The 27,938-nt window shown below is 38.9% G+C and overlaps 1 protein-coding gene across 2 annotated transcripts in view; it reads right to left on the bottom strand.

The window, feature by feature from the left end:
• OCA2 (OCA2 melanosomal transmembrane protein) overlaps positions 1-27,938 on the bottom strand; it is a 171,123-nt gene that overhangs the window by 112,140 nt on the left and 31,045 nt on the right. For both annotated transcript variants that reach the window (XM_027674837.1, XM_027674838.1), the window contains 6 exons: positions 24,898-25,055; positions 23,480-23,562; positions 22,980-23,133; positions 6,901-6,972; positions 5,990-6,055; positions 4,853-4,909 (listed from right to left, as the gene is read on the bottom strand). In XM_027674837.1, coding sequence (XP_027530638.1) covers positions 4,853-4,909; positions 5,990-6,055; positions 6,901-6,972; positions 22,980-23,133; positions 23,480-23,562; positions 24,898-25,055 — 590 coding nt within the window. The remainder of the gene's footprint in view (positions 1-4,852; positions 4,910-5,989; positions 6,056-6,900; positions 6,973-22,979; positions 23,134-23,479; positions 23,563-24,897; positions 25,056-27,938) is intronic.

Raw genomic sequence — 27,938 nt, 5'->3', positions numbered from 1 at the left:
CCCCGCTCGGCTCGGGGGCTGCTGCAGGCGCTGCGCGGGACGCCGCGGTTTTGGACCCCAGGCAAGGCCGCGGCAGGAGAAAGGAGAGAGAGGGGGAGCCTTGCCAGCGAGTACTGCACCCCCGTGGAAGATGAGAGCACAGCTTCGGAGCACACAGAGGTTTGCCGTTCCAGGTTTGGGGAGGGAGGGAGAGGGGGAGGGGGACGGCGCAGAGGGAAGGGTGTTGAGCTGGCCATGGGGGTCCTTCGACTGGCGGGTGGGAGAGCAGGGCTGTCCCGTATGAAACAGCACATCACATGTGAGCAATGCGCCTGGAATTTGTGGTAACACAGTGGAGGAAGGATAAGGTCTGGGTGGACAGTGGGTTCTTTGATTGATGGGGGTCCCGGCCAGGCTGGGGCCTTGTAAGGTACCTCAGCCTTGGACAGGTACGGGGGCCAGAACGGTTGGTCGGTTTGTTTGTTTGTTTGTCTATTTATTTCTTTCGTTTTGGCTCTCCTGCGGCTACTGCCCAGGTTTGGCATGTTCTGGATATATTTGCTTTGCTCTGTTACAGCCTGAAAGAGTGGGCAGGACAAAGGGTTGTTACTGGAAATAAAAGACTTGCCCAAATCGTTCTAACAGGAACGTAGCCTATGTACCCCTATGTGGTTGCGAGCTATGCTGGCGAGGGTTCATGCCTTCGGTAGGGTCACCCATGCCAGACAGGTCAAAACCATAGGACCAGATACACTACATTCTTGGGCAGGATGAGCTCATTAGCCTTCTGGCAGTCATCCTAGGAGAAGGACAACTCTCATCCCAAACCCGGGCAGATGGAGCTCGCTTAGCCCTGGAAGGCCATCCATCTCAGAGAAGGTCACTCTAATCAAACCTACGTCCTGAGGACCTCGCTGCCACCGTCCAAGCTTGCTTGGCCCTGGCAGATGAACCTCAGGATTAAAGGGTGGGTTCAGTTCCGCGCATACTGCATCTCACCTAAAAAATCCATTGCGCAGGCTTGAAGGCTTTACCCACATGCAAAAAGTCCTGCAGCGACGGGCGAGGGTCGAAACGGTAGGTGAAAGGTGCACTGGGAGCCGCAGACTCAACCCTGCATGCAGGCGGTTCAGGATATTGGTCATTTGAGACTGACGGAGATGAGAGTCTCTTGGGGCAGCACCCTGAACGACCAAGCAGCCTTTTCAAGGACAGCACTGCTTGCTCCACTCGGAGAGGGGCCTAGAAAAGGTGGCCTAAACAAAGCTCATCTCCACCTTCACCCGGTTGGTTAACCGCAGACCGACGGGCATCTTCTTCCAATGCGGTCGCACAAAGAGCAAAAAACAAAGGCATGCACCTGCCTCCAAAGGTGTACTCAAATTAACTCTAGCATGTTGGAACATCAGAACCATGCTCGACTCTGCCAATAGTGGACGTCCTGAGCGACGTTCTGCCCTAATTGCCCATGAACTGGCTCGTCTCAACATCGACATTGCTGCTCTCAGTGAAGTTCGCCTTCACGAGGAAGGCAGCCTCAGAGAACATGGTGCCGGTTACACACTCTTTTGGTCAGGCAAGCCCAGAACCGAAAAACATCTCTCAGGTGTCGGCTTCATGATCAAAAACTCCATTGTCCCTAAACTCGAAAATCTGCCGACAGGTCACTCTGACCGCATTATCTCCCTACGCCTTCCACTAAACAACAACCAACACGTTGTCATCTTCAGTATATATGCCCCAACTCTCCAAGCTGACCCTGCTGAAAAAGATAAATTTTACACTGACCTGCGCTGTCTTACCCAAAAGGTGCCCGCAGATGATAAGATCATTATCCTTGGTGATTTCAACGCCAGAGTAGGTAAGAATTTTGAAGCCTGGAAAGGAGTATTAGGCAAGCATGGTGTTGGAAACTGCAACGATAATGGTCGACTTCTGCTAGAATTCTGTGCGGAGCAACAGTTCACCATCACCAATACTATCTTTCAGCAGAAAAATAGTCTGAAGACAACCTGGATGCACCCCAGGTCTAAGCATTGGCACCTCATTGATTATGTCTTGGTGCGACGGAGAGATGTCCGCGATGTCCTCCATACCCGCGTGATGCCCAGCGCAGAATGTCAAACAGACCATCGGCTTGTGCGCTGTAAACTCAACCTTTATCTCAAATTCAAACCCAAGAGGGGCAGTATCCCAAGGAGAAGACTCCAAGTTAACGATCTCCAATCAGCCACAGTAAGATTCCAGGCAAACCTTCAAACTAAGCTTGATAACCATTCCACAGATTCTGCAGTTTCCTCTCCCGAAACAATTTGGCAGCATATTAAAAGTAGCATCCTCCAATCCTCTGAAGAATCCTTAGGGTTCTCCCTCAAGAAGAACAAGGACTGGTTTGATGAAAATATTCAAGAAATCCAGGAATTGTTGAGGAAGAAGAGAACTGCCCACCAAGCACACCTTGCACTGCCATCCTGTCACGCTAGAAAAACAGCCTTTCGTCTTGCTTGCAGCAAGCTCCAACAGAAACTCCGTGACATCCAGAACAAATGGTGGACCGATCTAGCTGCAAAAACTCAACTATGTGCAGATACAGGGGATCACAAAGGATTCTATGAGGCCCTGAAAACAGCATACGGGCCTACATACCAAGTCCAAAGCCCACTACTCAGTGCAGATGGTCAAACGCTCCTGACAGATCAAACCTCCATTCTGAATAGATGGTCTGAACACTTTCAGACTCTTTTCAGTACCAACCGTGTAGTACAAGACTCAGCAATTCAGTCCATCACACAACAACCGGTGAAATACGAATTGGATACTGCCCCCACTCTAGGAGAAATCCTCAAGGCCATACAGCAGGTGAAAATCGGCAAGGCAGCTGGGGTTGATGGAATCCCACCTGAAGTCTGGAAACATGGGGGCCTTGCACTCCATGCTAAATTTCATGAGCTTGTGGTGCGCTGTTGGGAACTAGGCGAACTACCATCAGACCTTCGTGATGCAGTCATCATCACCTTGTATAAGAAGAAAGGTACTAAATCAGACTGCTCAAACTACCGTGGTATTACTCTGCTCTCCATTGCTGGCAAAATCTTGGCAAGAATACTCCTGAACAGACTAATACCCGCTATAGCAGAAGAAATTCTACCTGAAAGTCAGTGTGGCTTCAGAGCCAACAGGAGCACCACAGACATGATATTTGTTCTCAGACAACTGCAAGAGAAGTGTAGGGAACAGAACAAAGGTCTCTATGTAACCTTTGTCGACCTCACCAAGGCTTTCGATACTGTGAGCAGAAAAGGTCTTTGGCAGATTTTGGAACGTTTAGGTTGTCCCCCCAAGTTCCTTAAAATGATCATCTCACTTCATGAGGATCAGCACGGCCAAGTCAGATATGGCAACACACTTTCTGAGCCCTTTCTAATAAAGAATGGTGTGAAACAAGGCTGCGTTCTCGCTCCTACCCTATTCACAGTCTTTTTCAGTATGATGCTCCAAAGGGCCACGGCAGACCTCGATGATCAGGACGGTATCTACATACGATATCGTACTGATGGAAGCCTATTCAACCTAAGGCGACTGAAGGCCCATACTAAGACCCTTAACCATCTTGTCCGGGAGCTACTCTATGCTGATGACGCCGCCCTTGTTGCCCACACAGAAGCAGCTCTGCAGCGTTTAACATCCTGCTTTGCAGAGGCTGCTGAGCTCTTTGGGCTGGAAGTCAGCTTAAAGAAGACAGAAGTTCTCCATCAGCCTGCACCTCAGGAAGTCTTCCATCATCCCCACATCACCATTGGCCAGTCAGAACTCAAATCAGCCCAACAGTTTAATTACCTAGGCAGCCTCATCTCCTCGGATGGTAAGATTGACGGGGAGATAGACAATAGGTTAGCGAAGGCATATAGTGCTTTTGGAAAACTCCATAAAAGAGTATGGCGTAATAAACACTTGAAGAAAAGTACCAAGATCAGTGTTTACAGAGCCATTGTGCTGTCTACTCTTTTATATGGTTCCGAATCATGGGTCATCTACCGCCACCACCTGCGTCTCCTAGAACGCTTCCATCAACGCTGCCTCCGTACAATCCTTAACATCCATTGGTCAGACTATGTGACCAATACATCTGTTCTTGAACAGGCAGCAATTACGAGTATTGAGGCCATGTTGCTGAGAACGCAACTGCGATGGGCAGGGCACGTCTCTAGGATGAAGGACCACCGCCTCCCTAAGATCCTGCTCTATGGTGAACTTGCCACTGGCTGCCGCAAGAGAGGAGCTCCAAAGAAAAGATACAAGGACTCCCTGAAGCAACAACTCAGCCTTGGGCATATTGATCACCATAACTGGTCCACTCTGGCCTCTAATCGGGAGGCCTGGAGACAGACCATTTATAACGCTGCTGATGCTTTTGAGAAAGCACGCAGGATCACTCTTGAGGAGAAAAGACAACGCAGAAAGAATCGAACCTTGCAGAATATACCATCTAAGGAGTCTTTCTGCTGTGTCTTTTGCAACCGGACCTGCCTTTCTCGTATTGGCCTTTTCAGCCACCAACGCGCTTGCATGAAAAATGGGTAGAGCCCTTCCCAAATCTTCGTTCGCGAAGCCTAGCCATGATGACTGTCCATATGTTTGTATACCCTACTGGGGGCCTTTAACTTTCTCCTCTAGAAACAGAATTGCATTAAGGGCTTCCTTTCATCCTTAAAAGATTTTTCTGATATTACAAGTTGACCACTGTCATTTCGAGTGTGATAAATACACATTACCCTAAGCAAGGTTCTTCAAAGATAGTGCTTGGTGTAACAGATTAGCATAAATACTAACTTGATTAATCCAGAAATAATTACAAGCACCAAAACAAGCCTACCTTTACTGCACAGTAGTCAAAGAATCCAGTCTCTGAAAATATGGCCACCAAAACCATCTACCAAAAGAGGAAGAAAAAATATAATAATTTGCAACGGAATTATTACTCAAAAACAAAGTGAAGCAGTTTGTGATACTGAAAAATGTACTTCTTATCTGACACAGCTCTGAGCATCTGATCACCTTCATATTAGAATATCCACTACAGCTGCCAGATATCTCTAGTTAATGCATCACATGCTGAAATTTACTTCTCAACTCTCAGCAGTCTGTACATGTCATACTAGTCTGGTTGAATTTTATTCATAGTGACCAAGTAGGCATCATACATTAACTACTCAATATATTTCCCTTATGTCATTAATCAAGAAAAACCAATAAGTGTATTTGCTTTCTGCAGTAATTCTCTACAGAGTACAGAAGATAGCAGCTTCAAGAATTACTTGCATTTTCCCACATGTCTGGGAGGTTTCCTGTCCTTCTATCTTTGCTCCCATCAGAAAAATTTTTGCTTTCTTTTTCTGTGGGGAAGGTTGGGAGCAGGGACCAGTGTCAGGAAATAAGAAAAGCTCAGAATGGCAACAGATAATTGTAATTTTGTCTCTGTATATTGTATATTCTGTGCCAGAGTTCAATAGCACTTGAACAACTCTTTTTACCACAAATAGCTCTGGGCAAAGTGATTAAAATAATACATGATTATAATCTAATCAGATATTTCTTCTCCATTTCTGTATTGCTTTTTTGTCGCTCCAAACATAGCAATGACTAAGATAAAGAAAACTAGTTTTCCAGCAGAGTGTGTTCGAGGAAGTTTTTGAGTAAACAAAATTAAAAAGATAAATGAGAGTGATAATACTTGCCCCTTAAACGGGTCTTTCCATTTATAGACCCTGAGGATGTTTTTAACATGTTGTCAACACAATTTCACAGATTAAAAAAAAAAAATAGAAAAGGAACAACATTTCAAAAGACTCATTCAGGGGTTTGATCATCCTCCATTTTGGTAAATTCCTTCAGGCCCAAATTTTCATCCTAAGTTATCTCAGTAAAGTGCAATTAACAAAATGTTTTGAAAGAAAACATCTCTATACTGAATTTGATTATTTCAGCACATTTAGAGCAAAAGGTTTGTTACCATTCCAAAGAGCAATGCCAGTGTCTCATAGTCAATCCACTCCACCACTTTGACCATACTTGGCCTCTGCAATCAAAAAATACAATTACCAGTGAATGCCACAAAACACCTAACTTGTGATTAGCTACGAAATACAAACTCCACTTAATTGATGAACCATTTAGCTGTGATGGAAATTAATAAGTGTTCTTACAAGGTACACAAAAGGACTCTGTATTATTGCCATTACTACTGTATTATTACTAATTCAAAGTACTGCTGGCATCCTAAGTGGGTCATTAGCAAAAGCCTATGTTAGGCTGTAGGTTGGTCTAGTTGTTCCTTACATGGCATTACAGAAATAAAAAATAACCAAATTATATGGTACACTCCAGTTTCCTTTTGGTAAGGGAACAAAAGCATACCACTTCACCTGTGAACAAACTGGAGGGAATTTAAGGGAACATAGCAATGATGTGACCATGAGAAAAATAGAGAACATCAATCCGAATTTTCACTATATATCAGCTAAGAGTAAGCAGCGGGGGAAACAAAAGGTTTGGAACATGCAAGCATGAAGTGTAATTATTTGGGGTAGTATAAAGCAATGTATTTCCATTTTGATTTGCTTGGTAGCCTAACATTACTGAAAATAACAGTATTAAACGAACTCTGAATTAAGCTGAAAATGGTTGTACTCCACTTCCTGCAAATCAGAACAAAAAAGCATTTACCGACTTTTTTGTACCCTCCTTGTCTATACAGTAGTCTGTCTGACTTGTTTTCCTAACCCAGTATCTGTCCTACCATCTCTCCTTCTTAAAAAACACTGCTCTGTCATGTGCCCAATCACAAAAGGGCAAACATGAAAGTTTATGATACCTAACACCATACCCAAAACCAAAGCGAGCACTTACAGTTTGGTAACTTACCTCCCCAACAATAGCTAAGGCGGCTAAAGCTGCCAAAGAGCCCAACATCGCCGCAAGGGTCCTGTGAACAATCTGCAACAAAGGGTAAGAATTGACCAGAGACTCCTCTAAATATCTCTTTGCTATCAAAAAGAAAGAGGGAAAAGGATAGAAATTGCTGTAGTCAATCCTTTTCTTGTTTTGTTTGGGCTTTTTTCTGACCAGAGTATGGTTAATTACCTTGCCTTACTATGGGATGTTATTAAAACCAAACCAAAAACCAAACAAACAAAAAAACCCAAACCATAAAAAACCAAACCAAAACAACAGCAACAAAAAAACAAACAAAAAACCAGCCAAACAAAAAGAAACCCACAAAAAAAACATGATGCCTGTGCAAACCCTGCTAGGAAGTCTCAGCTCTAATCTCCAGGTAGAGAAGGGACTTCAGCATCAGTTTCTTATGTCTGCCAGCAGTTCACCCAAGAAGGAAAGCAATTCATCTTCCCTAACTTAAGGATCAAAAAGCATAGTCCTGTTGGCTTCCCTTCACAGCCCATGGGAAGAAGATGCATGCCTAGGAGGTGCTCCACCTGATTCTTTATAGGTGCTTGTTAAGCAAGAATGCCCTGAAAATGTGTTGTTTTCTCCAAGTGCTCATTTGTAGTTATGTCTGGAAGATCACAGATTGTGTAAAATAACTCAGTTAAAGTAAGAATGTAATTAATGAAAATCACACTACCAAAGACCAAATCTAATAAACAGCTTTTACTATTAATGTATTTAAATATTACTCTGGCACAAGTTAGAATTATTCTTAGAAAGAAATAAGACAGTCTAGAAATATTTCATTTGCTGCTAACTTCATAAGAAGTATTTTGCTGAAAAGAAGTAGTAGGATGAGGGCATCTCAAGACCCTCCTGCCTGCTTGTAAAGGAAAAGCAAAATTTGATTTTGTTTTTCTTCCATGAAAATAGATTTTTAACAGAAATGGTAAATAACTACACAATTTACCAAGTTACTCCTGCTTTATGGTGAACTTGCCACCGGCTGCCGCAAGAGAGGAGCCCCGAAGAAAAGATACAAGGACTCCCTAAAGCAACAACTCAGCCTCGGGCATATTGATCACCATAACTGGTCTACTCTGGCCTCCAATCGGGAGGCCTGGAGACACACCATTTATAACGTTGCTGATGCTTTTGAGAAAGCACGCGGGATCACTCTTGAGGAGAAAAGACAACGCAGAAAGAATCGTGCCTTGCAGAATATACCATCTAAGGAGTCTTTCTGCTGTGCCTTTTGCAACCGGACATGTCTTTCTCGTATTGGCCTTTTTAGCCACCAGCGCGCTTGCAAGAAACGTGGGTAGAGCCCTTCCCAAATCTTTGTTCACGAAGCCTAGCCATGATACCAAGTTACTAGAAACATAAATATATAAATTACTAACTCGAGAGTAAAGAAAAAATATGTCTCATTCCCTGTTTTTCTTCAAAATTCACTGAAGAATAACCTACTTATATGATAAAGCAGGAGATTAGATCAAGGTTTTTATGTCCTAATGACCTAAAAGTACATAGCATAGATTTCAGCTCCCCCAGAAAATGTGTGTGATAAATCACAGGTTCATTTTTAATTTCCAGTTTCAGAGGATTATATGTACATACACATATGGCCCTTCTGATTCTGCAAAGGTGGGGAGCATTTGATAATTTTTGATAGTCCTTGTGTCTGACGATGGGGTGCAGCAATTAGACCTTACAGCTCTCTCCAATAAAAGATGCCAAGTAGAGATGTCTATTAGGGAAGGGGATCAGCTTCTTACCAGAGCAAAGTAAGTTCAAGTCTAAGCTACTGGGAAATCCTCAGACTGAAGGTTTTCTCCTCATCTAATCACCACCCACGTTAGATAGCTCTTTTGCAGTTCTCAGAAAGATATCATAGGTTTCCTGAGACTTGTTTGGCTATGGATTTTTTGCATGTTTCCACATAAGCATTTTTACTGTCACTTCTGTATACTTAATTGCATAAACTGGGTTGACTGCATTTTCAGTTTCCAAGAGTTTGCTGTCACCTATGGGTGAAGTCTGCTTTAACTTCTGGAAAGATGGAGAGGGGGAAACTGTACAAATGGAGTCATCCGTCAGTTCCTTCATCCTGTATATCCAAGAAGGATATACAAAAATATATCCTGAAGAATGAACAAAGAATATTAAGGTGCAAAACTCTATTACAAAAAATTTTTTAAATGTACAACTCTTCACTCCAGCAACTTAACAAGTGAAAGTTCTAAATAACATAAAGCCTTGAAAGCACACTTATGTAAACTCTAACATGTAAATATTCAAAGTTAAGATTTGGGAAGGTTTAGGAAAGGGTGGATTACTCTTTAAATTTCTTTTCATATAAAATAAACCCCAAACAGATAATTGCAAAGGCATTTTTTAAAGTCTACAAATGGAGAAATTAAGAGATGGAGGTCTTTGAACCACAGTTCCATCCAATACACATTTGGAGGTCATTATATTAGGTAAAGTTCCATTATTATTTTTTTGGAAAACACTGCAGATCTGATCCAAACCCTTTAGAAGCTTGGCAGGAGGATGAGTCTCTTTCCAGGTTGCATCTCGAAGTGTATCCATAAACAACAGCTCAGGTAGAGAATTGAAAGAACTCAGAAATAAATTAACACAAGAGATTTAATCCCAGAAAAGCTGAGAGATTTAGTGGACTTCTGAATCTAAAGATATTTTTAAAGATTAAGTGAGAAATCATCTGTACCTATCTGATCCTTCTCATGCCTGAGAAAGTGCATACCCTCATGCATTCTCTTAAAAAACAAACAATGACCATTGAGATGAGAAAGAACAGATAAGGAACACACACAGCTTTTAGTATATCAGTTTGCATGTTAGAGCTCCTCACCTCCCAATCCAACTGCAAACCTTATAGATACATAAAAATATGATATATATGTTTAGTATACACTACTGTATTTTATATCATATTAAAATATTAATATATATTGTATATAAATATAATACCTATAAATATATATATACAAAGAGTTCATACTTTTTGTAGAAAGGGCATATTCACCATGAACATCATTTTTTTCTGAAGAATGCCTAGCAGTGCTGACTTACTGCAACAGCAAAGGATAGTGCCTGCCTTTTACAAAGGGACAGTTCTTCCAATACAAACTGCTACTGTAAACAATGCAACCCAGATTTCACTCTTTACAATGCACAACTCAGTTGTAGAGCTCACTGATACAGGACATTACTAGGCTTAGAGATGAAGAAATTGCAAAAATAGGAATGGATATTTACAGAATTTTATATAAGTAATGAAAATACCCAAAGCTGCAACAATTATGGCTCTTAAAAGCAGCATCAACAATGTAGGTGTGTTGACAGCAACATCCTAGGGTCAATGCTACAGCATCAATTCAGAATGAGTGAAGAACAGGAAAAACTTCTACAGTGATTTTGTTTCATAATTTTCTGGTGAAATTTGTCTCACGATTGCCTACTGTGTGATAAACACAATCTGCTAAATGCTGGTTATGTATAACAGTTTCCATACTATTAATTCAGGAGTTTATTTTAAAGTAAGAAATTAAAGCAACCCAAACAATTTATGCCACAAGTTCTTGTACTTGATATGAATTAAAAATATATAATTCCAGAGATATAATGCAATTTGAATTTAGACAACCTAGGCTTTCCTCAGATTTAAATTTCTTTATCTATCTGAAAGTGCTTTGGAATCTTTACACTGAGTACATCGAATCGTTTGGTAGACTACAAAAGCATCATTATAAAAATGATTCAAAATTCCAAACACTAAATCGTGTATAGTGCTCCAGGAGGTAAAAGGAAATTATTTAGAAGGCAATTGATGGTGACCTGTATGACATTTCAGAGCATACATTTCCCAGTTGAAATCCAGGGCAGGCATATTTCCAAAATATGCTTCTGAAGATATTTGATAAATTCTCTTTTTACAAGTCCTTCATTATAAGTGATAAACAGCAGATGAAAGATGACTGCCAGTAATTTTGATATAAAGTTTCAAATGCAGCCTCAATTCATTTCTTATCCATTTTTTCTCCAGAGAAGCCTGTTGCATTAAGCTACTTATTTTACCGATAAATTAATTTACATTTGATTGAGTGGCAGCATTGCTGCATTTCAACAAGGATGCAGTTATTACCAAGCCTATATCCACATAGAGGTTTTATGCAATTTTTACCTACCTCCAGAGTAACTCAGATCTTCATTATAAAATCAACTGCCAAATCCCTCTTAGACTTTATGAAGTTTCTAGCTCAATTCTTTATTCTCAGGGGAAGAGGAGGGAGAGAAGGGGAGTAAGATTTGCTCTAGGATATCTTTTTTTCCTGACAATGTTTTGTATCTCTTCCTTTTTATGTTTTAATAATGGTTTATTTGGTTAAAAAAGATATCCTCAGCAGTGGAAGATTTTTTTCAGACAGAGTTTGTTTTTCCTATAGATAATCAAGACAGTATTAGCCTGAATGCCTCTGAAAATGTGTTTCTCAGTCAGATCCCTTGATGGTGTTTATCTTATAATTTGCTGTCACGTATCTTATAAATTTTGGTAGTCTGCTTTGCCTTCGAGCTATTTTAGCAGGATACAGATGAAACTTTAGTCTTTCATGTGTACACATATTTGATTCACTCATAAGGGAATCAAAAAATCCCATAGTTTGGAAAATTAACACCAAAGTCTAAAATTGGCATCAGAAGTTGAAATCAAAACTGAAAATCACAGAAAAACAATGGTAATTTAGCTAACTAATTAAGGTAATTTTTCCTAACTGTCAAGCTACATAGCTGAAAATTTGGGCTTATGTTAGAAAACAAGTATTAAAAAAAGCCTTGCAACACTTTGAATTCTGTCCTACTGTAGATGCATTTCAAAGCTGAGTGGTATCAAATTCTCAATTCACAGAAATTTGCTTTATTTCTGGCAAATTGCACAATTTGGACAGAACCTAGAGTAACAGATTAGAAATACAGGATATAGTCAGATACACATGAGGTCAGAGCAGCAGCAAAGGAAGGTCTGTGGTCCCAGATATGTTTACTTGACTTTCTACATGCCACCTACAGTAAAGAGGCTGACCAGTACCAGTTAGTGAAAGCAGAGCAACATACCTCCTGTATCCCCCTTGCAGGGGATGTGTCTTAACAGCAAGTGCTAAATGAATGATAACGTAAAATTAATTGTCTTAGAATTACTTAGTTAAGCAGTAGCATTTGTAGGGATTTTAATGAGGCAAAAGGGACCTGCTTGACATAGTTTAGAGAGTACGACTTATGCTGATGCAGTATTCAGGGATGGGCTAAAGCAGGTCTTAAAGTAAGCATGTAGGATACAGCTGATGATAGATGATCATAGAAATCGGTGACAGCAAGAACAGCTATTTTTAGCTTTGTCTGCAGATTAGTACTATCCGTATGTATTCTATACATGCAGACATGCAAATCCTATAATAAGACTTCACATTTGGTTAAATATTTAGAAAATCTTGTTATTAATCTCACTTTTTTAAGTCAAAATATGTCAAAAACATATCACCGTACATAATTATGCCTTGCTTGGGAAAAAACTAAAATCCTGGACCAAAAGTTTACTCATTTTTACAAGAAATCAGTGGTGATTCAGTATAATAGTACTACCATATACATGAAATATGTGACCAAGACCAGTTTAGAGCAGACTGGAGAAATCTGTGGATTTAGAAACATTAGCTGCGTATTTTAGTATTAACATGCATTCTTATTAATTGCATAATAAATGGCTGATGTCTGTAACTATGAAAATAGTATTCCTTATACATTCAATAAGCTCTTTTAAAGACAAATTCCCAACCCCAAAACACTTATTTTTTTAATGGAAACATTAGATTCTGTAACAAACTTTGTAACTCCTGAAGAACATCTACACAACCCCAAGGTAAGAAAGTACCCATCCATAGCATTCTGCTATAATACCCCTTTCCACTAAGATAGTATGCCAAATCACTTGTTCTGATTCGATGTCAGTGGAGGAAGTCCTGATATAAACAACCCTGCCTTAAGGAAAGTCATAGAAGGCATCAATCTACCACTTCCTGATGCAATGCTTCACAATATAGGAGGACACTACACAAGATTATCTAAAACAGAAAGTTATTAAAAGTAGTACTGTATGGTGTCCAAGACAATACCTGGATTAGTTCACTTTTATCCCTCTGGTACATTAACTGAACTGGCTAAGAAATACAAGGTATATTAGGAGTTTTGAAATTCTATGATTAGGTAACTACATAAATTTTCATCAACTGACGTCAATTCTATCTATGTGTAAAACATAGTGCATAGAAGAGAGAGAGACAAATTTCAGAAGATCAAATTATTTTCTGTGAAAAAATAATCTGATTACAGAATCGCAGAATATGAGTTGGAAGGGGCCTACAAGGATCAATGATTCCAAATCCTGGCACTGCACAAGACCATCCCCAAGAGTCACACCATGGGCCTGAGATTATTGTCCAAATATTTCTTGAACTCTATCAGGCTTGGTGCTGTGACCACTTCCCTGCAGAGCCTGTTCCAGTGCTCAACCACCCTCTGGGTGAAGAATCTTTTTCTAATACTCACCCTAAACCTCCCCCGACACAACTTCAGGCCATTCCCTTGGGTTCAGTCACTGGTCACTGCAGAGAGGAGACCAGTGTTTGCTCCTCCTCTTACCCTCACAAGGAAGTTGTAGACTGGGATGAGGTCTCCCCTCAGTCTCTCTTCTCCAGGCTAAATACACCAAGTGACCTCAGTCACTCCTCATATGGTTTCCCCTCAAGGCCCTTCACCATCTCCGTTGCTCTCCTTGGGACACTCTCTGATGGCTTAATATCTTTCTTATGTTATGGTGCCCAAAACTGCACACAATATTCAAGGTGAGGCCTCACCAGTGCAGAGCAAAGCAAGACAATTCCTTTCCTCGACTCGCTGGTGATGCTTTTCCTGATGCCCCCCAGGACATGGTTGGCCCTCCTGGCTGCCAGGGCACTGCTGACTCACATTCAACTTGCCATCGATCAGGACCCCCAGGTCTCTTTCCATAGCACTGCTTCCCAGCATCTCATTCCCAGTCTGTACAGACATCCTGGGTTGCCCCATCCCAGGGGCAGAATTTGGCATTTCCCCTTGTTGAACTTCATATGATTGGTGATTGCCCAGCCCTCTAATTTGTCAAGGTGTCCCTGCCTTTGAGGGAGTCAGCAGCTCCTCCCAGTTTTGTGTCATCTGCAAACTGCCTGAGTATCCCTTCCAGTCCTGCATCCAAGTCATTTATGAAGATGTTGAAGAGCACAGGGTCTGAGATGGAGCCCCATGGAACCCCACTAGTGACAGATCACCAGTCTGATGTTATCCCATTCACTATTACCACCCATGAGCCCATTGCTCACCCACCACATGATGTGTTTATCCAGCTGTGGGCTGGACATTTTGTCCAGAAGGATCCTGTGAGAGACACTCATTGAAAGCTTTACTGAAATCCAGAAAGATTACATCAACTGGCTTCCCTTGTTCAACTAGGTGGGTTACCTTGTCATAAAAGGAAATCAGATTTGATAAGCAAATAATTCCTTTCCCTCTTCTATATTGAAAATCTGTAAGTCAATTCTATACTCTTCAAAGGTATTTTCTATTCCATAGCTCTATAAAAAGCATTGAATGAACAAGGTGTGCAATTTGCATTTTCAGTGTCTGTGAGCTTTCTTCCTCAGTGATATCACTGCTTGCTCTTTGTAGAGAAAACCAGATGGACTAAAGCTTCATGCTGATATGGAACACTGAATTAACAGGTTCAAAGCAGCCCTTTAACAATGCAGGGACAAACATATCCTTAGTGTATGAAATGAACAAGACTGTTGAAACCCTTATATTTTCCTACCTTAGAAACCTGGGGGGGAAATCAAAGCTGGAAAAAAGAGTGTAGAGCTAGGAAGGAAGGAGGGCATTAATATTTGTACAGATGTTGGAGAGAGGATCCAGAAGGGGGTTTAATCCTATATGATGAGGGTTAAAATGACTGCTTGACTGCTAAGTTAAGTCTGGTTTTTAAATAACTTCCCACTTCAGAATATTAAAGTAAAAAGGGATAAAAAGGTATAGCATCATACCTAGTCAATATTTCTATTGGATTCATACAGAAGAGAGGAAGCTGCCATATCTACATCACTTCAGTCACACGTGGATGTTTTCCAACCTGTTGCGATGGCTCTGATGTAAGAAAAAGACACTCACTCCTGTAATATTTTAGCTACATAAAACATTTGCTATATAACTTAAGTAAAGAGTTCTGGTCATGAGCCAGTAAGGGACCTAGAAGATGATAAACCAAAGTGCTACTGTGGGCTGACATGACCAAAGCCACTGTGTATCAACAGAATGGCCTAGCAATGGGCTTTCAGTCTTGTAGACCCTTTTGCAAGGGTCAGTCCAGTCCTCCAGCACCTATCTCAGCAGGCTTAGCTGACTCCATCCACTCCACTCCATGCTTTGATACCATCCCCAATATACACCCTCATTTTTTGTGTCCTAAAAACATCATTTGTGAGGACTGAAGGACCCTCATCACATTTGCAGTTTCAGAATATTTTTTGAAACTGAAGAGGTTGCCACCATTTGTATTTCCCTAGTTTTTTGGCATTCTGAAGACTAATGAGATTGTGAATTTCTAGTAAAGCAATTACATAGAGCAAATCACCAAACTGTGGGGGAAATATGCTTTATTTTCCCTGTGTGAATCTTTGTCCTGGGATCTTCGTTCGCGAAGCCTAGCCATGAATGAATCTTTGTCAGCCTCCTTTAGAGAGTAGGATAATATAACCATATAGAATTATATCCATGCACTAAGAACAATGGTATGGCAAACCGCAGTACTTGCATTGCCTTTATAGGAAACTTTCTGCTCTAGCTAGCAGTTCCTCTGGAGAGCCTTTCACCCCTGCCATCTCCTCTCTTCTTCACGTCACTTTTCTATTCAGAATTTTTTTCCTCTTTAAATCATGCCATAACACCTCCCTACAAGCCTGCCCTCTACACTTACATGTTTTTCATTCACTTTTGGCCTTGATTTTGCTGAAAAAAGACACCATTTGAGGCCTCAAAAAGAACTGAGTGGTTCTCATTCTTGTTTATGTGCATTAGAAGTGTATGTGTGTTCTAACAACTTGTTAAAATTTTAAGACTTCATGGCTCTCTACCCCTCTGGTTGCCGTAGGCAAGGTAGAAGCTGAACAGCAGCATTCAATTAAGCTAATTTAATGTTCTATTGCATCTCTCAAACAGAAAGGAAAGACACCAATCCACAAAATACGTAGTATGCAAGGCAGGGAAAAACATTTGTGTTTGTCAGTCTTTCACAAATTGAACAAAATACAGTTCAAAATTAGGTTTAAAAGGCAATTGAAAATAGAAAATGGACATTCGGGAATTAGTTTTTGCATTTACTGTTGAAAATATGATTCCCATTATTTCAAAAAATCACATTCTGTGAAAAGTGGAGCCTGGGCAACAACATCTTTTAAAGTAGACAACCCTACCTAGTCCTTAGAATAGCAAGCAGCACCATCCAGTGGCAATTTTTTCCTATTAAGGCCTTAATTAGGGACAATTTACATACATCAGAAGTATCATAGCACCCAAAATAAGGTATTTTTCTTTAAAGTACACATATTTAGAGCACAGCTAGACTTCTACCAAGACAGATCTAACAATTAGACAGGCAGTAGTCTGCATAAAATCAATATTCATATTGGATTAATAATATGAAATTGTTATTATAACATATCAAGCTGGGATCCAACTGAGAATTTTGTTTGCTATTATACTGCATTTTTGTTTTGAATTGAAACTCATCCCTTCCTCATCTTTCAGCATTTTGCTTCCTTTACACTTCCTTTGCTGCAGTTAGGGCAGGTAAAAATGACTAGTTTATCTTACTGATGCTGGTTCTGGCCTTTTGTAGTGTCCTTCTTGGTGGCAGTGGCTTTGCTCTACACAAGCAGTAGAAATCCTGGCACCTCAGGGTTACTGATTCAATGCTCCACATAAGAAACAACTTGTAATGCTCCTGACAGCTGCTTTAAAATAACTTTGAGCCTCTCCAAATGCACAGAGGTCACAGCCTCCTCCTAAATTAGAGAAAGGCATTAAGGAATAACAGAAAACCTTAACTGTCTGTACTGCTTAATTGGTAGCTCAGTGACAGGCTGCTCTTTCTGCGACAATATCTAGGGTACCACTTGGTGAGTATTACACTCTGGGCAGAGGGATCTGCCCTATGTCTGGATCTCCTTGTTCTACCCAGTCCTCCAGCATCTAACTCATCGGGCTTTGCTGCCTCTATCTGCTTGACGTGCCTTGATATCATTCCCAATGCACACCCTCAGTTTATGTCCTAAAAGCATTACTCACGGGGACATCAAGAGTGCCCTCATTATAGTGCACCGTTTCAGATAAGGGGGAGGGGAAAGTAGACTTTTGAATGGTAATCATGCTTTAGGGTTATGGGGACTCCAAATTGGATCCAAAACCGCTTGCTGCCCAGGACGGATTGCAGCTAGACTGCTCCAGAAGCTAGATTTCTATTCAAGATAAGTTTTGCTACTGGATTTTATGGTTTAGGTTTCCCTACTCTGAATGTAGGTTCTGTGCAACCCCCCAGAGTCACAGCATTTATGACTTTTGGGCTCTTTTATTCCCTACCATCCTCAGACCAGAGGGCAGATGAGGGGAAACTTTTACTCTTGCCCAGGGAGGTATCACTTAGACTTACCAAAGACAGTAGGTGGTTTGTCCAATAATCAGACCCTAATTTTCTACCAAGTTCTACAACAGTGTTTTAATTCGTCTTCACAATTTTTTCATCCTAGAACAAATGAAATCAATAGCAGTAGGAATATCTTCTCTCCCACAAGGGCTAGGGAGAGCAGCAACTACTCTTTTCTTTTTTTACGCAATCTTTTCCAATAATGGCTATAGATTTTCTTCTGTTCCTTTGCTACCAATCTTTTGGGAGGATATATGTGGAGGTGGGAACATTCTAATCCACACTCTTCTCAGTCTATATTTAAAGACAGATCAATACAAGAATGGATGGGAACTGAGAAGCCATGCTGAGTAAGCTGATCACTTCTGTGATCACTCACAGTTTCTGTGACTTTCCTTATCAGGAAAAATCTCCCTTAAGATTAGCCTATTGCTATCACTTAGTATTATACTTCATATAACCAATGAATATTTCTTTCCTTTGCCTATTCCCTCTCTAGAGCATAATTTTCTGATGTTATAGCCTCATTACTGGAAATAGGCAAAAACTGGACTGCGTGAGCATAGACTGCAGTAATAACATCTTATTTCATTTGTAAAAGTGTTTCCTGCAAGGAAACAGCGGTTCAACCAGCCCACAATGCTAGAAAAATAGTCAGACTAAACCACATAAAAGTTTTGTTCTCTGAAGTTAATTTCTGCTGGTTAGACGCTATTAAAAATCACTCTGCTTTGAGTTAAGGAAATTAAGCTTAGGGGATGTTTATTCATAATTTAAGATAGTTAATAATAGAAAAGTAATATGGAGAGAAACTGACATGCCCCGTTTCCATTAAAGTAATAAAAACTGTGATTATAAGCCCATACTTCATGCTAGTAAGAAGCTGGAGCTTTTAAGGCCAGTTCTTGCACTTTCAAATATTTGTGCTTTAAGAAGAAATACAGACACGTAAATGTCATTCAAGATGACAGATCATTAAAATGCTATTTAAAAGATCCTGCAAGATCTTTTTTAGGAATACTTACAAGACAGGATATGAAGCTAAATAATAATGTCTGTGATAAAAAAACAGATCTATGGAGACTGTCACAGAATTTCTGATACTTGCTTGTATCACTTTTCTGCTATTTGCTATGCTATTGCTATCTCCTATTTTTTCTTATTTTTTAAATAATTTAATGTAATAAATTTCATTCTGCCTTTTTTTCCCGATTAAATGAAATGTTTTATAAAATAGCTTTTAAAAGGCCATTACTTTCATATTTGCTTCTGCTAGTTCATTTAAGTAGCGTAAACAGCTAACACTCCATTTTAACACACAACACAAAACAAATACATTATTAAAGGAAAATATTGGACAAGAGCACACATTCATTCATTTCAATTAATTAATTAATGAGCTATAACTGATGTCTAACAGTCCTCCTTACATATTTCAAATTAATGAAGCCTCAACATAGCTGTGAATAAGCAGTTAGTGATTATTAATAATAGCTTTAGCAATTCAAGGAACTTTTCTGAATACCAGTAACACTTTAACATTTTAACAGATATTTTAAGATAGAGATAGACAGATAGATCTCTTTTTAGTGTAACTGATGTATTATACAATTCTCTGTGTAGGCAATACAGGGAAAATGGGACACATCAAGGATATCTAACTGTATTTATCTAATATCTAACAATAGATTTTACCTGCACTACTTTTCCTTGACCATGCTGTATGACCAGAAACAACCATACACCACTGCTTATTGAACCTGAATGGTCACTTTAGTTATATACATAGGAAAATGTTTTTCTAGAAAAAAGAACAGAAATCAAAGAAGGCAAAGGATAAAATACACTCTTAGCTGAAAGAACAAAGATAATTGGAGCAAAAAAGAAAAAAAGTAAAAAAATTAAATTTTCTAAATTTTTCTTTGTTTGATTTTTTTCAAATTCTCAACAAAAGAGGCTACACATTTTGACAATCAACACTAGAAAAAACCTATCTGAAAATACATTGCGAACTAATTTAGGAGAGCAATATCATCTGTACATCAGCACTTTACATCAGATGTCCCTGTGGACCAACATGAAAACATACTTATAGGCTGCCTAACTTGTGCTCCTCAGGTCAGACAGCAGAGGTGAGATCAAAAAAGATAAACCTCTCTCTTTCTTTCTTTGTCTCTTTCTTTCTCTCTATTTCTTCCACTTTCTTCCTTTCTTTCATTCGAACATGCACCCGTTTGAAATTCCTGCATGGTGGATGCTTTCAAGAACAACATTAGATATGTTGTTGTATTCATCAAGTCTATAAAATAGTATAGATTAGATTTAAGCAAAAACCCCACAAGAATCAGAATGTTTTTCTCCTTTGGGAGAAGGGAAGGGATTAGAAGACTGAAATGCAAAGAGAGAACTGATTGATATTTGAAGATAAATTGATTTCAAGAGAATTAATATCTAGTTACCAAAGGAAAGGATGATTGCATAAGAGGAAAAAAAGAAAAAAGGCCTCAGATTTCAAACAGAAAATGTAACTAAGAGATAATCATCTAAAGAGAATTAAAAGCAATATACAAAAATTTCAAGAGATAGAGTAGTAGAATTGCAAAGTAAGGAATTATTCATGTTTGTGGTAAGCATGAAAATAAAAATCATTAGAAATTAAGGAGGAAAAGAGGCATCTTCTTTTACCAGAAACATATTTGTATTTTATGAATATTTGTATTTTACATATATGTATTTTATGTAATCAGTTTCAAAGAAACAATACTTTAAATAAATGCCTGAAGAAATTAAATTCAACAGTTTAGGATGTTTTCTGAAGAACAGCACTTTCTGAAACTTCTTCACTAACAAAGAATGATGCTGGATACAGAAATTTCATGCTAACATAGAGACAAACAGCTGCTTCAAAGCAGAATTTACGCTGTGTCTTTACAGTGGTAAAAGTTTGGAGATGATTGTTTACAATAAATGCACTTCAGTTTCCAACTGGAACCTCTTACTTCATCAGGTTCTCCCATCATCTGTACCTGCAGGATGCAGAAGCTCTTACAGCCTGTTCTGCACAGTCCTTGGTGACTAAGATAGCAAAGAATACAGGGAGAAGGGGAAGGAAGGATTAAAAGATGAGGACAGTGTGGTGAGCAGCTCGTGGGCACAAGATCCATTGTTCATGTTTGGGGAAAAGGGCTGTGCTGAAGGAACAGGAGGCATGCCTTTGTGTGGCTCTCATGATTTGAAAAGATAAAATGCTTCATTCTTTCTTCATTTTTAAAGAAAATATGTGAACATACAGCTCTAAAACTGGTTTGGGTGTCAACACCGTCTGAATTTGAAGCTATATTGCAAATAATAATTAATAAAATACAGGAAACTAATAAAGACTGACAAAAGATGGGGAGCAGCAACGCTGAAAATGAAAATCCATGAAAAATTGCTCCCACAGTAACACCCATTGATTTCTGTAACAGTGATAACAGCTAATGGAATAGAGAGTGAAATGTGTTGAGAAAGCAGGACTTCAGTCACTGAAGTTATAAATACTGAATAGAAGGAAAGCGACTATTACATATTCTAACAATATTAACATCCATTGCTTGCAAGAAATCCATGAGGGAACCATACAACACTCCAGTTTTGTTTCTGTGATAATTATTTCCAGCTTAAAAACTTATAGTTTAAAACTTACTCTGGTTGTAGCATTTGTCATTCCTACAGATGTTATGGAGAAAATAGCTAACATCATGACACAATACACGACTTTCCACACTTTAAATTTCAAAAAAGTTTACTTCTAAGTATTCATTTCTATCTTCGAATTTGCAGAAATAATTTTTCTGCCCACAACAGAAATCTTTCCTTGATCTTTTCACAGAAACAATAAGTTAACAAGCTGTTATAAAGCTTTTTCTTAAAAAAACCAGGAAAACAAATGCTTTCCCTTTTCAGTTTCAAGCCTTTATTTCCTTTTCCCCATGCATTTTTCCAAAGCAGTTTTCCAGGAAGCAAACACAAAACCACCCTTAACATACGTTTAAAACCTGATGCTTTTGCAATTGCTGAAGAGTTGCATAGTTGGGTTTTTTTGGAAAATAAAAGCTGCATTTAAAAGTATTAAGATTACTTTGGTGCTGTGCTGCATGTCTACATATCTTCATAGTAAAATCTAGTCCAATCCCACTCCACGCTTAATATTATATCTCTTTCCTCATTTATAAGGTACATAGAGGCATTTTTCAGTCCATAAAGAAATCACCATTGCTGAACAACATAATCTAAATGTCTGAAGCATCTGTCATGTTGTGTGCATCCATTATTGATATTTGATTAGGTGGTGTTCAACTACCTTACCATTTTAATGGGCAACAAGATGAAAAGCTTAAAAATATGCAAGATGTGGAAGAAAAATGAGCATGTGGACATATTTACTATGGAGCACCTTGTAGACTTGATCTGATTCATTTCTTTGTTTCATACTAATGTAAATCAGATGTGATTCAACTCAGAGAATTCATTGACAGTGTGAATGCGCATATGAATTAAAAACAATTTTTAAAAAAGCGTTCCTCCCCATTTGCTATTTTTTTTAAGTTAACCAGACAGTAAGTGTTTTCAGTTCAAATAAACCAGTCAGACTTCTGTGCAGTTTCTGACTTTTTTTCTATTCTTTTTGTGATGCAATGCATTTTCATTGGATTTGGTACCTCAAGGTTTTGGAATGATGTTGCAATGTATGTTTAAAGTTCCCTGTCCCTTGACTTCATGTTAACTCAGACTTCATTTTTCTTCAAATAATACAGTGAAACAATGCCTAAATGTTACTTAATAAAAAGTGTGTTCATTTTAACCTTTTAAAATTACACTAAATTCATAGCTTGAGGTACCTTAGGGAAGGCAAATATCCAAAGAGTTTTTTCTTTTACCTTACCTTAAAAAATATAACTTTAAAACAAAATTTTCACACCTTTTACAACACAAACGTATTATCACTGTAATGGCCAAACTATAATTCCCCATAATTCTAGAACCTAATAGAAAAATGTACAAGATCACTGTAACTTGCCAAAATCAGTTACAATTCAGAACAATTTCTTCACACATATCTTATTCATGTCATTAGCAATACTGATGGTACATGAAGAAGTTGCATACACATTTTAAAATCATATCAAAACCTAAGAATGAAACCCTTCCTTGTGATCCATTTACAATGTAGGGGAAAAAATAAAATCAAAGTACAAGACTGGCTTACTTCGAATATGATCAGCACGTAGACACCTACTAAGATGATGGATGCAACTGTTACTTGTGCCTCTATGTTTGCATGAAGGTATTGATGCTTCATGGAGAGAGGAACACTTCCAGACTCCTGTAGGAAAGCTTGAATGTTTATGAAGATGGTGCCTCTGGTGAAAGGAAAAGAAGTTTTGCTTATTCCTGGAATGAAATACCATTAGGTTTTTTTGTGCATTAATTTTATCTTGAGTGTCTGTAAATATGTACGTTATATCTTTAAAATTGCAAGCAACTCCTCGAACACTTTCACTCTATCCTCTAAATAGTATTGTTTGGAAAGTAACTTAAGTACAAACCAGCCTTGTAAATCCTTTTTAAAAGAAACAAGAAGTCATCCTTTCCTGCCCCTCTGAATCAGGCACTGATAGACTATTTTAAAAACATTTTCTATTCCTTCATAATCAAGTCTATGTAAACTACTACTTCAGTGGATCATTTTTCAGTCTCTTAGCCAACCTGTTTGGTATCTGAAAGGTTCTAGTTGTGATGATTTGCTGATTTCTTCTTGAACTTAAGGGTAGAGACCAGTTGTACACCACCTGCAAGAGAGTCACATTTGGCAATATTAACAGAAGTCAGTGATAGTGATATGCCTCTGATCTAGGGTTTTATTCCTCCTTTTTATCTCTCCTGACTATTTAGGAGAATTTTTTATGGGTCAGGCATAATACATATAAGTCTAAATTAATTCCCCCTGATTAGGTATGTTACAGATGCTGAGATTGGAGCAAACTCATCCTCATACCTTCATTCAATCAGTGAAATGACAGACACCTCTTGGAGGTCCTCCAGAGGAGGGATGCCAAATCACACATTGCATTGACTACAAGGAGCATCTAGGGCAGACAGGCTCAATGACTACAACATAGTTCACTTCTAAAGACTGACTAGGAGGAAAACTAACTTCCATGAGGCAGAGGCAACGAAAAGTACAGGAACAACATCATGACCCCAAGACATCACGAAGAGGACAGTAAAAATTCAGTAAAGAAAATGCTCCTTTAGTCATGGATCACCACTGGTGTGCCAGCAGAGGTGGGCTGCTGCAGCCAGCTGTGCTCTGGCTGCCCCACAGCAGCACAAAGGCTGCTTGGGGATCACTGCTAGCAGCACAGGTTGCAGCAATCTCCTCATCACAGGGCTGGGTGGTTTAAGATGGTAATTGGTGTTGTGGTATTTTTCGCCACACTGAGGTAGTGGGACTAGTCTTTTGCTGTAGACTGTGAGATGGAGTGTAAGTGGGAATACTGATGGCATTGTTCAGCTGTGCTGGCCCTGGTGGAGGCAGGTCAGCCTGTCATGTATACAGAATGAGAGACATTGTTTTTATGTCAGTGCTATTTATTAAATGATGAGGCTAATTTTTATTTCTCAGTGATATACACTGACAGGCTGTAAAAAAATCCTCTTTTACCAAATTGTCTGGGAAGAGCAGAAGGAACTCATTACAAACAACATCAACAATGACAAAGCCTTAAGAGAAACAAAGCCAATAAATGTGACACGTTTGAAAAAATAATTTGCAACAAAATGTGAAAATGTGTTTCAGTGAGCGCAAAAAGGCCCTTTGCAATCGTTTTTGCCTTCAAAGACAACTTTTTAAATATTGGCAATTTTAAACACATGAACATCCATACTCCGTGTCAGCCAAGGGGCATAAGTTTTATGAAATTTTAATATAGGAAGCCAGGGGAAGTCTTATAAAGGCAAAAGAAAATACAACTTTACTCTTACTACAGTAAGTTTTCTAATGCTGAAGTTGACACACTTCACAGCAGGAAAAAGCACGACCACTTAATTCACACAGTGGTGATGGAAATATAACTGATAAAACACATCTCAGAAAAAGTGAAAGAAAATTTAGACACCATCACCTGCTGCTGGCGTCTCCTCCTTGATCCTGTGTCTTCATTCTGGCTGATTTGTACTATGATGTATTCTTCTGTTTGCTCATCAACTACATGTGCTCCAAATGGGCCTCCTATGTCTAATTTCAACAGAGCAGAATCACGAAAGTCAGTCAGATTCATAGCTGTTAATAAAGTTAAGGTGTAACATTCCAGTAAAGATGAATATAGGCTGTACAAACTCTAGAAAAAAAAAATAGATTAGTCAATTCATATTGAAAAACACATTCTTCAGCTGAAATGTTTCAGAAACTGTGAAATGAACAGAATAAATGTCTACTTCTTAGCCAAGCAGTACTGTTCTGATCAAGTTTCTTAAGAAAACAGGAGTTGCAAGTTCAAAACAAATACACCTTTCTAGTGACTTTTGGGATCACCAGTCCTTTCAGAAGCTATTGCAGATATAGCAAAGCTTCAAAATAGCATACGGAACTACACAGAGAGACAGAGAAGTAGGGTTCTCTAAGCACTTGTACTAGTTGAAAGGCTGCATCGTTAGCTCAGCAATTTAACATCACAGAATTTGTACTGGTGAAAAGACTGTCGAAATCGTAGAAACTCCAACCACAGGGAAAACTAAATTAATATCCTATTAGTGCCAGAGGATTTGTTTCTTAGGCAAAGTTTTGCTCATGATGTTTCAAACATTTGAAAGATGTATTTTCAAGCTCCTCTTAGTTGAAGTTCTCACAGACTCCTTCACCTCCAGCTCCCTCATCTACTTTTTCTTTTTTGCCTCCTTAGATGTCTCATATGACGTGTGGTCAAATTACATTCCTAGTCTAATATAATTGAGAAATCAGCTAATCATAACCCACAAATCCATTGAAAATTCTGGTTCTATTAGTCCCAAAGCATCTAGGACTATTTAAACCTAGTATTGTAATAGTCCACTTCTGGTATGGTTGAAAAAGAAGCATCCCTGTGGGTTGGAGAAGGCAGAGGTGGGGGGAGGAAAGTCTGAGCTTTTAAACAGTTCACAGTTCATTTGTTACTATAGTAGAGCTATACTGTAATTGTTTTGTGCCCATCTGTGACAGATAGAAAGTTAAGGCATCACACAAAACAAAAAAAAACCCAAACAAACGAACAAACAAAACCCCCTTGATTTTACACGTATATGTTCTGTTTAAATCATAAATCTTAATCACATGCTTGAGTATTTTAATGGTTTTAACACCTAACATTTAACTGAGCTTACTACAAAGAGTGAACCTGTAAAAAAAAATCATATACCTATCAAAATAATTTTCCCAAAAGATGTTTTGTTGCCCACAGAACTCAGAGACTTTAACAAGAGAAGAAAAAACCAGCATAGTTAGAGGGACCCAGAGAAGTGCTCTGCCCTGCCTCCAGTGAGCCTCATTAAGGCCATCCGTGTTAGATCACTGTCTAATGGATAAAGCTTTGTGACATTATGCAAAGGTCCTTCTGGATCTGGTAAAGAGTAATCTCTCACAATAATCTAAAAAAGACCCTAGCAGATCTAGTGGCGAGTGGGCAGCCAATGCATTCAAAGCAATATATATGTCACCCTGCTTAGCAAGGCAAGCAGAGCAATCACCACCAGTGACACCCACATGCCATTCATTAAAAAAATTAACCTCCTACACCTTGCTTAAAGAAATCACAAAGGAAAGGATAAAAAGATAACCTCACATGCAACAAATCAGGAGATCAAGTCCAATTGGAAGAATTTACACACACAGCCCTTCGCAAACATAAACAGAAATTACAATAGTTCTCTTTTGTTTCTGAAAGTTTTAAGTGTCATTTGGTATTACAGTCTTTCTGTCCTGATTGATACATAATAATAGTATCAACTGGAACTATATCTATACCTTTAATTATAGACGTTTAATTATAGCTGAAAGATCTGCTGACCTGAAGTCATTAACCCAATGGTTTGGGACAACTTTTGACAGTCTGCCTTTTACTGGGAGTGTAGCAATTTATGTCTTGAAAAGCTTCAGGTGCACATAATTATGGCAGCTTCCTTTTAAGAAATACTTCTAAAATAAATCCTGTAATTACCTAGATGACACATTCAGGAGCCATTAGAAAGGATGCTTAAAATTAAAGGGGGGAAATTAAACCTTATTTTCAAGAAGAGTGGCTTCTTCCTTCTTTTCCTCTAAAGATAAGGATACTTTTTCCATGCACTTATAAAACCATCAGAAAGATCTATAGCAAAAAAAAAGGTTGTCCTTTGATTGCAAGTGCAACAGAACATCATTCACCAGTCTGCACTGAGGCTCTGAAATCCCATCAGAATTATCTTTTTCCAAACAATATTTAGAGATGCTGTCATAATTCCATTGTTAGACTGCAGGAGATAGAAGCCTTTATGAAAGGTGGAATCAAAATAAACCAGAAGAAAACTTCAGACATGCTTATATGAATCCAAATGCAACTATTTTTTCTCAAGCTGATCTTCAGAACATTTTTGTTCTGCTTTACTTTGGTTTTATATTTCCCTTAAACTGCCAGAACGTGATTTTCTCTAAATTTTAATCATTCAAATATGACCAACTTTTGGGGAAACTATCTTTTTATTTTTAATATCTCCTTTTATTCTGCAACTTAAGCATGCTTTTTCTCTTCTGAACTTTTTCTTTGTAATGCAGCCTCCAGTGTGTCCCTTTAAAGCAAAAAAATCTCCCTGACATGATTTACAGCCAGAGCTGTTCTTTTTTATTTCACTTCAGCTAAACTGCCTCATTTTGATGTAGTTCTATTCTTGAAATTACATTAATGCTGTGAGTTAGCCTGTTAAGGGATTTGGGTTTGTGTTTGCTTTGTGAAGCATTACACAGTGGCTGTCTGTATTTACACCTGGCACCAGACTGGGTCCACTGCTCACAGCTAAACCAAGAGCCGTTTTTTTCTGACCTTGGTGTTCTGACTAGTTGATCTTAGAAGGTATTGAAGAGTGTGTGAGAGTCAACTCATGTTATTTCATTTTTATGTGGCTCGTGTAGACAACATGATAGAATGGGATGCAGTAG

This window comes from Neopelma chrysocephalum, unplaced genomic scaffold (genome assembly GCF_003984885.1).
Source record: "Neopelma chrysocephalum unplaced genomic scaffold, ASM398488v2 Primary Assembly neopelma1_25, whole genome shotgun sequence".
Lineage (NCBI taxonomy): Eukaryota > Metazoa > Chordata > Aves > Passeriformes > Pipridae > Neopelma > Neopelma chrysocephalum.
The sequence above is the reverse complement of the archived record's forward strand: the minus strand, read 5'-3'. Positions and strand labels throughout refer to the sequence as shown.